This window comes from Scyliorhinus canicula, chromosome 12 (assembly GCF_902713615.1).
Source record: "Scyliorhinus canicula chromosome 12, sScyCan1.1, whole genome shotgun sequence".
Lineage (NCBI taxonomy): Eukaryota > Metazoa > Chordata > Chondrichthyes > Carcharhiniformes > Scyliorhinidae > Scyliorhinus > Scyliorhinus canicula.
In genome coordinates, this window is record NC_052157.1 from 45,213,069 (window position 1) to 45,225,772 (window position 12,704).

Genomic DNA, 12,704 nt, shown 5'->3' on the forward strand with positions numbered 1-12,704 from the left:
AACGCGCCTTTGCGCTGCTTTCGGAGGAGCCTGGGACCGGCCAGCTTTCGCCCTGATAAACAGTGGCCGGACAACACCTCGTCCTTCTCAATCCACATTTCGCAAAGCTGGTGCAAAACGTTGCTGCTGGGATTCGGTTTGCCCTGTTTGGGCTGGTCAAAAAAAAAACACCTCCGGGAAATAAACCCATCAGCAGCCAACCAGAGGGGGGAAAATGATAATAACACGGGGTTAAGAATACGGTCCACTATTATGCAGCGTGGTTCATTAATATTAAGAGCAGCAATGATACAATGCGGTGCTGGTTTGTGTGCACCCTGTAGGTGTTCCCAACACGACCATTAGGGAATACACATTTGATCTTAAGCATCGTGCAATATTGTTAATTTGACTGAAAATATCCCAGTAGCTATTTGTAACAGTGGAAGACCATCACATTGATTTCAGTGACTGCTCAATGCTTTCACATTGCATACAATGAATTAAATTCATTATTTTTCGGGGGGGGGGGGGATTCAAGACTTGCAACTCCGATTGCAAGAATCCCTTTCAGGTTATCTCTGTGTGTCGACTACCTGTTTTGTCGGGGAGGGGGAGAAAAAAGGCCATCTCCGTGCTGCAGCTGGTATTGTTTCATTGTTGGGAGAGTTGTAGGAAGGAGGGAGGGAGGATAGGGGAGGGGACGGTCCCATTCACTTGCTGCCTGAACTCCCTCCTCTCTCCCCGGGCCAATGAGGCGCCTTCGCCGCTTCACCTCTGCCCGCCGACCCCGCCGTGCGGGGCTGATGTCATGGGGCCGCATTGCTCGGCAGCAGTGCCGGGGCTGAGACTGGAGCTGGACACGACGAGACGGTGCTGAGAGCGGGGCCAGAGAGAGAGAGAGAGAGACAGCCAGCCGGTTCCCTCCCCCCTCCCCTCCCAAAAACACACACACACACAAAGAGAGAGAGAGAGAGAGGGAGGGAGGGAAGGCAGCCAGGCGGAGCTCATACTCTGCTGCCGACCGGGGAGGGAGGGGAAGAGCTGCTCTGAGGATATATCATCTATATATTGTTCAGAAACCCCCCTCCCCTCGGTAAAGCGGCTTTGGGTGCCCACTCGCTGTGTTCACTGCCTCCCCCTCCCTCTGGGAACAGACACAAAGGCAGTTTGGGGGGAGCTGCGGCCCCAGAAGTCGGCCACTGCCTTGGCTTTGGGCTCCCACCCGGGGAGCTTCTCCTGCACTGCTTCGAGACTCCAGCGTTTCCTCTCTTGTCTCTTTCCCTTCCCCCCCTCTCCTCCTCCTCTACCCCCTCCCTCCCTATACCCTCCCCTCTCGTTTTGCTTTGTCTTGATTCCTTCCTGCTTCTCCCGGGCTCAGCCTCTCTCTCTCTCTCTTTCCCTCCCTCCCTCTCTCTCCTTTCATAAAAAAAGATGCCGAGCTCTCTCTTCACCGACATGGAGCGGAACCCCGGCGGCAGCAGCAACAATAACAACGGAGGAGGAGAGACGCTGGATGACCAGAGAGCGCTGCAGATCGCCCTGGATCAGCTCTCGCTGCTCGGTCTGGACAACGACGAGAACTCCATTTACGACAACGAGCCGAGGAAGAAGAGCGTCAACATGACCGAGTGCGTGCCCGTGCCCAGCTCGGAGCATGTCGCAGAGATCGTGGGGAGACAAGGTAAAGAGCCGCCGAAGGGTTTGTTTTTGGCCCTGCGATTCCTTCCTGGGTTTAAAATGTTGCAATTTGATGCTGACATGAGCTGATGGGATACAATGTATCTTTATCCCGTGTCTGTGACTATCTGTGTAGGCTGCTGATACAATGCATCTGTTCAGTCAGTGTATCTTTATTCCGTAACAACGTGTCTCTTTATTCGGTATATCTTCACTGCATCCTGTCCAGTATCTCCTGCAACTATGCATCATTGCTCCCTCTTTCTCTCTCTATGTGTGTGTGTCCTCTCCAGTATTCTACAGCATGTATCCTTTTCCACAGTGCATGTGTCTCTTTATTCGGGAGCTGGTGTGCCTTAGCTAGTTGCAAATAAATCATCTGGGTGATGATCACAAAGGGAAAGTGTAAAGCTGTAACAGAGGTAGAGAATTGCTGGCAGCGGGAATCTTGAACACTTTGTGCTCTCTCTCCCCTCTCTCTCCTTGAGTAATGGTGATGACAAAGGAAAGTGCAGACATGCGAGAGGAGCTCATTGTGCAAAAAAGGGGGGAAGAAATGTCTTGTTTGAGCTTTGAGTCTTATTTTCATTCTGCTTCTCGTGTTTTTTTTTAAAGAGCTTGGGAGACATGTGATGTTTTGTGACTAAACGATGGGGTTTGTTTGTTTTTTTTCTCTTGCTGTAAGGTTGCAAAATCAAAGCTTTGCGGGCAAAGACTAACACCTACATCAAGACTCCGGTGCGCGGGGAGGAGCCAGTCTTCGTTGTGACCGGTCGCAAGGAGGATGTGGCCATGGCCAGGCGGGAGATTATCTCGGCGGCCGAGCACTTCTCCATGATCCGAGCTTCCCGCAACAAGAACACGGCGCTGAACGGCGCGGCGCCGGGGCCTCCCAACCTGCCCGGCCAGACCAGCATCCAGGTGCGAGTCCCTTACCGGGTGGTGGGGCTGGTGGTGGGGCCCAAGGGGGCGACCATCAAGCGGATCCAGCAGCAGACACACACTTACATCGTCACCCCGAGCCGGGACAAGGAGCCCGTCTTCGAGGTGACCGGGATGCCCGAGAATGTGGACCGGGCCAGGGAGGAGATCGAAGCTCACATCGCCATGAGGACGGGCGGTCTGATCGAGCTGACGGACGACAACGACTTCCACGCCAACGGCACCGACGTGGGTTTCGAGCTGGGCGGCCCGGGCAGCCTGTGGAACAAACCGAGCCCCGGGCGGAAACCCTTCTCCACTTACCGCAACGACAGCTCCAGCTCGCTGGGCAGCACGTCCACCGACTCTTACTTCAGCCCCGCCGGCCGCCTGGCCGACTACAGTCCCCCCGCCCACTTTCCCGCCAACGGGGTCAACGGCAACGGCAGCTTCGTCTACGGCGGGGGTGGCGGCGGCGGGGAGCCCCTAGCCGCCACCCTGCCCGGGGAAAGCGAGCGGGATCTGGGCTTCGAGTCTCCCAGCTTCGACCCGGCCCCCGCGCCCCCGCCCTCCACCATCATCTGGTCCCAGTTCGAGCGCCCCAATCCGCCCGGCGCTTCCAGCAACGGCGGATCCTCGGCGCAGCAGCGGCGGGCCAACAGCGTAGGCTCGGCGGGCGCCCCGCCGCCCCGGCTCTCCCCACCACCGCCACCCCCTCTCCCTCCTCCTCCGCTGCAGGTGAACGGAACCGCCGCTGAGCACCATCCGCTCGCCCGCCGGGTGCGCAGCGACCCTCTCCACGGCGTCCCTTCGGCGATCGGCCTGGTCCCTTTCACCAACGGCGGGATCCCCGCCGCCGCACTGCCCGGCGGCGGCCACCTCGCTGGCGGGGTTCCCGGCGTGCCCAGTGGCTCCTGCTCGTCGTCCTCCTCCTCTTCCTCCTCCTCCTCCTCGTCCTCCTCCAGCATGAGACGGAAAGGTAGCCGAGACTGCCTGATGTGTTTGGAGAGCGAGGTGATCGCTGCCCTGGTCCCCTGTGGCCACAACCTCTTCTGCATGGATTGTGCGAACAGGATCTGTGAGACGAGTGAGCCTGAATGCCCTGTCTGTCGCAAAGCTGTAACTCAGGCTATACGCATATTTTCTTAAAAAACAGCAACAGCAGCAGCACATCTTTGTAACGCTGCAAATGACCAAGATCCAGAAGAACAAAGTTAGCAAAAAAAAAACTACATATCGCGTATATTATGTGAAATCCGCAGGTTTTAAAAAGAGAATTCTAAATGAGAATTGCGTTACAGATTGAAGTATTTTATTCTTTTTTGACTTGAAAAATTATATTTCGTATGGCAGATGTTTACAAGTATTTTAATTTAATTTCAGTGAGACTTTTTTGTAGCTGGGTTAAAACAAATCTTTTTATTTTCAAATGGCCTTAAACCAGGGCTGGAACACTGTATGATAGTTTTGTTAATATCTCACACAACACTGTCCTCTCTGGGTCTAGAGACCATACCGTGTGTCAGACAAGCAGTATTCAGGAGAGGGTAGGACTAGAAGTGGACAAGAGAGACTTTTAAAAACCCGCTTCACCCAGCATATTTTCTAGCCAATGATATAAAACATATTTTATTCTATATTATTACGAAAACAAAATTATAAAAGTAGCAAAAATCAATGAAAGGAAACAGTTAAGCTTTCTAACATTTGTACAAGTAGAAACCAGTGAAAAATTACAAATTCTGTTGCACCACTATAGTTTTTAGTATTTCTATTTTAATACATTTGTTTACCACTTGTTTATGTATATGTAGGTGAAGTTACTTGATCGTAAATGTACTTTATTGAGCAAAGTTTAAAAACGAAATATATTTTATTTTATGATAAAGGGCCTTTAACCTCATGGTCAAATACTAATATTATATTTGCTGAGACAAGAATTGAAATTGTATCAAGAGTTTTATTTTTCTGACATTTAAAGTTCTACATAATAAAGGTAAAACTTAAGTAATGGTGCTACTTCATGTTTTTTTTAAGTATTTCTATATAAATAAAATTGGTACATGGAATCAACAATTCTTGAAGCATTTGTTGGTCTTAATATACTACACACACTGTAGACACACTACAAGCTGCCAGAATGATAAGAGTACTTATTAAGGAGAGTACCAAACCTCTTAATTGACAAAATTTGTGAATGAGTTAATAAAATCACTGACAGCAGTGAATATTTGCTTCAGAACAGGGTTCTTTGTTCTACTGTGCATGCACACTGTAGACCCTTAGATCTGCTTAGAATCTGTGTTAAAGTCATGCTTAAGATACTGTGGAGAAAACCATATACTACAGCTGGTTTAATAGTTGCTGCACGTGCTGTTTGGCTTGTAGTTCAGACTGTTGTTAATTTGAAATAAATACCAACTATTTTTAAACGATTGTGGCTTTTTCAGAGTATTGGGTAGGAGAAGTGCACTTAATTGTTTAATCTTCATTTCCAACTACTTTAAAAAAGATTCTGGTGCTTTGGTACAGTTGTGAAATGGTTCTTGGTCTTTGGGTGCTCTCTCACAAACAGACGTACACTCCAGCTGTCGTGACAATAATGGACCAGAGCAGACTTGGCCTTATGTGGCTCATGATTTAATGAATTGGAAACGTTTCCTTTTCACTAGCCTTGCATGACCCGTCTTCTGTTACAGTGAATTTGCTGCTTGGACCTTTTCCAGGGATATGAAGCTGCAGCTGCTTTCGAAAAGTTAACTGTTATTAGGTGTGGTCTGAGCCTACGTTCGGAAGGGAAAAGTTCCTAAAACAGTAAAGCAGATGTTCTACGGGGAAAGCTTTTTAAAAATAACACCCCCCCCCCCCCCCCTTGGGATGTTCAAGATGCTCTCTGCAGGTATGAATGAGCTGGGGAAAGATGACAACAATGGGTTAGCTTTTCAGATGAGAGACTTCTGATTCGGTTTGTGCTGCTGATAAATTGGTATCCACCTGGCATGAAACCATGTTAATGTGATGTTGCGCAGTAGAATGTTTGCTGGGTTCAATAAAACAATCCATGGACTAACATGAAGGATATTACACTTTCATTTCCTACAGATCGATATTTGTGTGAATAAAATCCAACTAAATGCAATTTGCATTGTAAGCCTTAAAATCACACTAAAGAACTTTACATTCATCGGCCAGGTGGATAGCTGAGGTAGTTTTTCAATTTTCAATGTATATAGAACAAAGAAAATTACAGCACAGGAACAGGCCCTTCGGCCCTCCCAGCCTGCGCCGATCCAGATCCTTTATCTAAACCTGTTACATTGCTCTGTTGCGCTCAAATTGAGAAAATCTGTTCTCAAATATTTTGGTTGAAGGATCCATTTTCAAATAGATTAGTAATCACAAAGTCCCATCTAAGCTATAGTTCTTTATAATGCTCAATACAAAAATGCTGCATGTAAGCAGTGTTTTAACTTGGAAGAAAGCAGGTATTTACCAACATCTATGAGGTGGGTGTGCCTGCTTCTCACTATAAAGTCTGTCCATCCTTGGAAGAAACCCCATTAGAGCTGTATAGGAGAAAACACCAGGAGAGTACGAGCCCAGCGAGAGCAGGAACCCAAGTAGAGTAGAGAATGCCCCCAGTGGTCACTTGTTCGAACACCGCAGTGCCTGGGGAAGTTGCTCACTCAAGGCTTGCCCTGCATCGCCGTCCCCCTCATAAAGTCTCTAAGGACCTCCAGTTATCCATGAACTCCATTTTGAGATCTTCTGGTCTAATATTTTAATAGGCAGAGTCTGACTTCTCTCAGAGCCCTGTTAGCTATTTTGTGAATAAGTAATTTCCACTTTTTCTCCTTTGACTTTCCAACATGTAAAGTATTAGAAAGATGTCCAGGAGTGAGTGAAATACCTCATTGCTACTATAGACTTGATTGTAGTCTTTAGGAAGCTGCTCTACTTTCAAAATGTTTTTATTCCTGAATACATGTCATTTACGTCAGCTATTTAGTTCTTCATATTGGTTGTGGGACCATTACTAACCAGTCTCATTAAATGTTCTTTTCCCCTAACATGAACCATATAAGCAAACAACTTTGAGACAAGGTAGGATTTTATGTTGTGAAATGTAAATTTGCTGCCACAGAAAGCAGTTGAGGCCAAACATTGTCTGCTTTCAAGAAGCAGTTAGAAATGGCACTTGGGATGAAGAGGATCAAAGGATGAGGCGGGATCAGGCTATTGAGTTGGAAGATCAGCCATGATCATAATGAATGGCTCGAAGGGTCGAATGGCTCCTGCTCCTATTTTCTATGTTTCTAATCTTTCAATCATAGCTTCGGCCATAAAATATATCAATAGCTTAATGTAGACTGGCGGCATGGTGGCGCAGTATTTAGCACTGCTGCCTCAAAGCGCTGAGGACCTGGGTTCGATCCCGGGTCTCTGTCCGTGTGGATTTGCACATTCTCCACATGTTTGCATGGGCCTCACCCCAACAACCCAAAGATGTGCAGGGTAGGTGGATTGGTCAAGCTAAATTGACCTTTAATTGGAAACAAAGAAATGGGTATTTTAAATAAAATAGCTTAATATGGACAATCTCGATTATATATTGAATTAATGTTATAAGCAAAGAACAAAATGCACAGCGGGCTGAATTGAATCTTTGTGCATGTTCTGTAAAGTAGATGGTCATTTAGACATTTTAAAAATCAAGCACATTAACAAATCTGTTAAGAAATCTTTCTTCATGGGCTTCTTAGCTGTGGGGGCGGTTCATCATCGGTGCAATTGTATTAGTTAACATTTTAAGTTAAGAATGAAAAGTATTGACTATGTACAGCTCATTGATTGTAAAGGATGCAGCAGATCTCTGGTCGGCCAATCATTTCTGGGTGCGTAACAAGGATCTGAGGTCACTTGACTTCTGACATTTGTTCGTTGTGATTGGCTGACTGGATTGTGGGTGTAAATCTGTATGCTACCACTTTGAGCCAACAATTTATGAATTGGGTGGGTGGGGGGTGGTATCACTCCATTGGGAGCCCTCCATTGTCTTGGCCAAGTAACTATTCTTTGCTAATGTGTTGAGACAGGACAAACTAAAACCTGTCACCACCCAACAACAAGTAAGTTGAATTTACACAGTTAAACATCCCAAGGTGCCTGATGAGAGTGTAAACACCCCACATTGTTGACACTAAGCCAAGAAAGGAGACATTAGGAAAAGTAGCCAAAACACCTAACGAAAGGTAGATTTTATAATAATATAATCTTTATTGTCACAAGTAGGCTTACATTAACACTGCAATGAAGTTACTGTGAAAAGCTCCCAGTCGCCACATTGCGGTGCCTGTTCGGGTACACAGAGGGAGAATTCAGAATTTCCAAATTACCTAACAGCACGTCTTTCGGGACTTGTGGGAGGAAACCGGAGCACCTGGAGGAAACCCACGCAGACTCCGCAGAGACAGTGACCCAAGCTGGGAATCAAATCTGGGACCCTGGCGCTGTGAAGCAACAGTGCGAACCACTGTGCTATCATGCCACCTGCAAAGGAGGGTCTTGGAGGGAGAGGCTCAGAGAGAGAATCTCAGAGTTTATAATAATAATCTGGTTTAGCACAGGCCTAAAGAGCTGGCTTTTAAAGCAGACTAAGGCAGACCAGCAGCACAGTTCAATTCCCGTACCAGCCTCCCCGAACAGGAGCCAGAATGTGGCGACTAGAAGCTTTTCACAGTAACTTCATTTGAAGCCTACTTGTGACAATAAGCGATTTTCATTTTCATTTGATTTCAATAATCTTTATTAGTGTCACAAGTGGGCGTATATTAACTGCAATTGAGAGCCTCAGCCGCTGACGACATGGCTGCCAATGGTAGGGGGAAAGAAGCACTTTTGTGTGAATAGCAATGGATTGTTGGCTGATATTTATCTACACTGAGGCCAAAAGTAACCTCAATCGTGGTCCTCATTGATCTTCAGCCCATCACAAAATAGCTACTCAACACCATTTGGCCCAGTCCTATACCAACCAGATGGTGCTTTTTTTCCTTGTACCACAGGGAGCGCTATTAGAGTTTATGGTAAATATGTTGACACAAACTATTGTATGTTTTGCTAGAGGCAATGAACTGATGAATTGTGTCACTGAAGCCATTCATTTACATAGATAAGGATCGTCCTTCATTTATTTCTGCTCATATTTGTGCTTGTGACTGAGCCAAGCAGTCATAAATTCAAAACCATTGTGATTGGGTAAATAGCAATCAGGTATCGTGGAGGGAGTGCGACTAATTGATGAGCTCTTTTGAAGAGCAGGCATAGGTATTTTGGACCAATTGCCGGATTATGCAATTTAATTTTATGTCCATTTGTGTTTCATCCATGGTCTAAGTTACCTCATAGCAATATTCTCTGCATCTGGGAGAATAAAGCAAGCACACCATATCACACTAGAACAGGACCTCCTGGATCATATGTGAACATTGTTTAATGGATTCTTGCCTCTGTATTTTTAATCCATGACCCATATTAGTTGGCACTCTTGCTGTTTGTGGTTTATAACAATGATTTAGACATGAATGTAGGAGGGTTGATCAATAAGTATGCAAATTTTACGAAAATTGGTGGGATGGTAAATAGCCTTATATATATCCTTAAAAGAGGATAGCCTTAGATTACAGGGGGATATAGACGGGCTGGTCAAATAGGCCGATCAGTGGCAATCCGGATAAGTGTGAGGTGATGTACTTGTGCAGGACAAGCAAGGCAACGGAATATATGATAAACAGCAGGACTCTGGGAAGCACCAAGTATCAGACGGACCTTGGTGTGCATATACACCCATCGCATAACGTAGTCGCGCAGATGGATAGAGTGGTTAAGAAGGCATCTGGTATACTTGCCATTATTAGCTGAGGCATTGAGTTTAAGAGCAGGGAGGTTATGCTGGAACTGTATAAAATGTTGGTTAGGCCACAGCTAGAGTATTGTGCGTCATCCTGGAATCCACATTATGGAGGGATGTGACAGTGCTGGAAAGGATGCAGAGGAGATTTACCATGATGTTGTCTGGGCTGGAGAGCTTTAGTTATGAAGAGAGATTGGATAGACAAGGATTATTATCATTAGAGCAGAGGAAGCTGAGGGTGAACATGATTGAGATGTATAAAATTATGAAGGGCATAGATAGGAAGAAACTGTTCCCCTTCGTGGAAGAATCGATGACCAGGGGGCATAGATTTAAGGTAAGCGACAGAAGGTTTAGAGGAGATGTGAGGGGAAAAAAATTCACCCAGAGGCTGGTGGGAGTGTGGAACTCACTGCCTGAAAGGATGGGGGAGGCAGCGACCATTATAACATTTAAGTAGTATTTAGATGTGCACTTGCGATGCCAAGGCTATGGGCAAAGTGCTGGAAAATGGAATTAGAACAGTTAGGTGGTTGTTTTTGACCGGTTCCAGACATGATGGGCCAAAGGGCCTTTTCTGTGTTGTAGACCTTTATGACTCTATTAGATTTTGGCTTAGTCCAATCGGGGAATGCCAGCTGCCGACTGAAGCTGAAAACTCCAATATGTAAACATGTACAGTATTTAACAGTTCCAAAACTGCTGGGGACACTGTTTTGATGTCAACAATAATATAAGGGATAATTATAGCACGGAGAAGCCATTTGTGACACTAAGCATCTAATAGCGAAATCTAAATGCTTATTACACAGAATGTTTACATACGGCGTGCTCGTAATAAACGAGGTAAGACAGGGAGACCGGAAGCCCGGATGTGAATCCCGAGTTTCAGTTGACTCTTTCACCGGGCATTTGTCCAGCTGGTGAGCTGCCAGTCACAGCCAAATTTACTTGGCACAGCACTGAGCAAAAGGCAGGCTCCTGAAGCGATGGAGACGGAAGGCACTTGGCAGGAGTTCCAGCACTGGTCACACTTCAGTAATCCCTACTGGTTGGCTCGAAATGCAACACTGGTAAAGGCGCTGAAGCCCTCCACAGTTGCCGGTAAGAGTCTTAGTATCCGTGAGTGATTTGGGACTGCCTGAACAAGGATTAACAAAAAAGCACTGGACATTATGATTGATGCTGAAGGAAATATTCCTAATGGGAGAGTCACATGGTTAGCTCACACACACTGGTTGGAATAGAAAACAAAGGGAATGCCTTGTCCTCTCCGACAGACTCCGGGCTCTCGCTCTGTCTGTATTATGTTTGGAAGCTTGGGCCTTGCGATTGAAGGAGCATACTTAACTTGCACCATTTTCGACTTAAAAATAATGTATTTTTGTTTCGTGGATGTTGCTTCCACCCGTCACTTTTGCAGGGAAGGGACTTGTCCTTATTTCCCCCTATTGCACAGTGAGCCAATTGGTCAGGTTTTTTTTTGTGTGCGACTGCAACAAGGTCGAACGTCGGGAATCTCCTTGGAGCTGACTCCGCCCCCCCAACTCTGCCAAAAAATCTGGCAGAATCGCCGCCACACTTCCAGGAAAGGCACGGGATCTCCTGGAGTAGTTACTGCACCACGTTCCAGTCTATTGGCTGAGTGAGGAATTGATACACGTTTTCCAGCTGAGACCAGGAAGTCCTGTGGGAGTATCCGGACGGCGGCGAGCACACCATTATGGTAGGGTTTTGTATCAGTGGTGGGAAGGTAACCTGTGATCATTTACGGCTGTGCAATGATTATTTTCTGACTTGTTTCTACAGAGTGATCACACACACATCCAAGGCTGGGTGAAGAAGGAATATTTTGCACCCACTCACAGGCTGTATATTACAAGACATCAACGGATAACAGGGATTCATTTTACTTCTTGTGGATATTTATTGCTTCCCCTTCTGGAAACATTAACTTAATGACAACCCCGTCATTATCTCACTGCTGTTTTGCAGGAGCTTGCTGTGCAGAAATTGGCTGCCATATTTTCTAATTATAACAGTGACCAGACTTTCAAGGTACTTCATTGGCTTTGGGACAAGTGAAATGTGCTATATCATTTTTTTTTAGGTTTGAAGTTCTTTTTTTGAGCGGCCTTTTTTTGGCGGCGGCCGGGGGGGGGGGTGGGGTGTGAAGGAAATAAGGCAACTCAAGCCTTCAGCAGGTCCATCATAACCCTCTTCCTCCCATACCAGCTACCGAATGGACTATGTTTAGCTAAATCATATAGATATGGAGTGTCCTCGATAGGGAAAACGGAAGTCGAAATATGGTTTACAACAGATGCTTTTGCTTTGCAATATAACATTTCTGTTCCAGACACAAGCTACTGTTACCAGCACACTGGTGCAACATTAACACTTTAAACCCCATTTTCTTACTTTCTGTTCCTGGGATCGCTTTCCCAAAGCGACGCCATTGATTTTCCCAGTGTGCTGCTGGGCTGATGAACACAACGTGCGCTGCTCTGCTGATTAACCCAGTGTGTGCTGCTGGGCTGATTAACCCAGTGTGTGCTGCTCTGCTGATTAACCCACTGTGTGCTGCTGGGCTGATTAACCCAGTGTGTGCTGCTGGGCTGATTAACCCAGTGTGTGCTGCCCTGCTGATTAACCCAGTGTGTGCTGCTGGGCTGATTAACCCAGTGTGTGCTGCTGGGCTGATTAACCCAGTGTGTGCTGCTCTGCTGATTAACCCAGTGTGTGCTGCTGGGCTGATTAACCCAGTGTGTGCTGCTGGGCTGATTAACCCAGTGTGTGCTGCTCTGCTGATTAACCCAGTGTGTGCTGCTGGGCTGATTAACCCAGTGTGTGCTGCCCTGCTGATTAACCCACTGTGTGCTGCTGGGCTGGTTAACCCAGTGTGCGCTGCTCTGCTGATTAACCCAGTGTGCGCTGCTCTGCTGATTAACCCAGTGTGTGCTGCTGGGCTGATTAACCCAGTGTGTGCTGCTCTGCTGATTAACCCAGTGTGTGCTGCTGGGCTGATTAACCCAGTGTGTGCTGCTCTGCTGATTAACCCAGTGAGTGCTGCTGGGCTGGTTAACCCAGTGTGTGCTGCTGGGCTGGTTAACCCCGTGTGTGCTGCTGGGCTGGTTAACCCCGTGTGTGCTGCTGGGCTGGTTAACCCCGTGTGTGCTGCTGGGCTGATTAACCCAGTGAGTGCTGCTGG

The 12,704-nt window shown here is 46.8% G+C and overlaps 1 protein-coding gene across 1 annotated transcript; it reads left to right on the top strand.

The window, feature by feature from the left end:
* Positions 1-702: 702 nt before the first annotated feature.
* mex3b (mex-3 RNA binding family member B) lies at positions 703-4,656 on the top strand. The gene is made up of 2 exons (XM_038813357.1): positions 703-1,663; positions 2,345-4,656. Exons 1-2 carry the CDS (start codon positions 1,414-1,416, stop codon positions 3,727-3,729), a joined length of 1,635 nt encoding a protein of 544 aa, XP_038669285.1. The 5' UTR covers positions 703-1,413; the 3' UTR covers positions 3,730-4,656.
* The last annotated feature ends 8,048 nt before the right edge of the window (positions 4,657-12,704 follow it).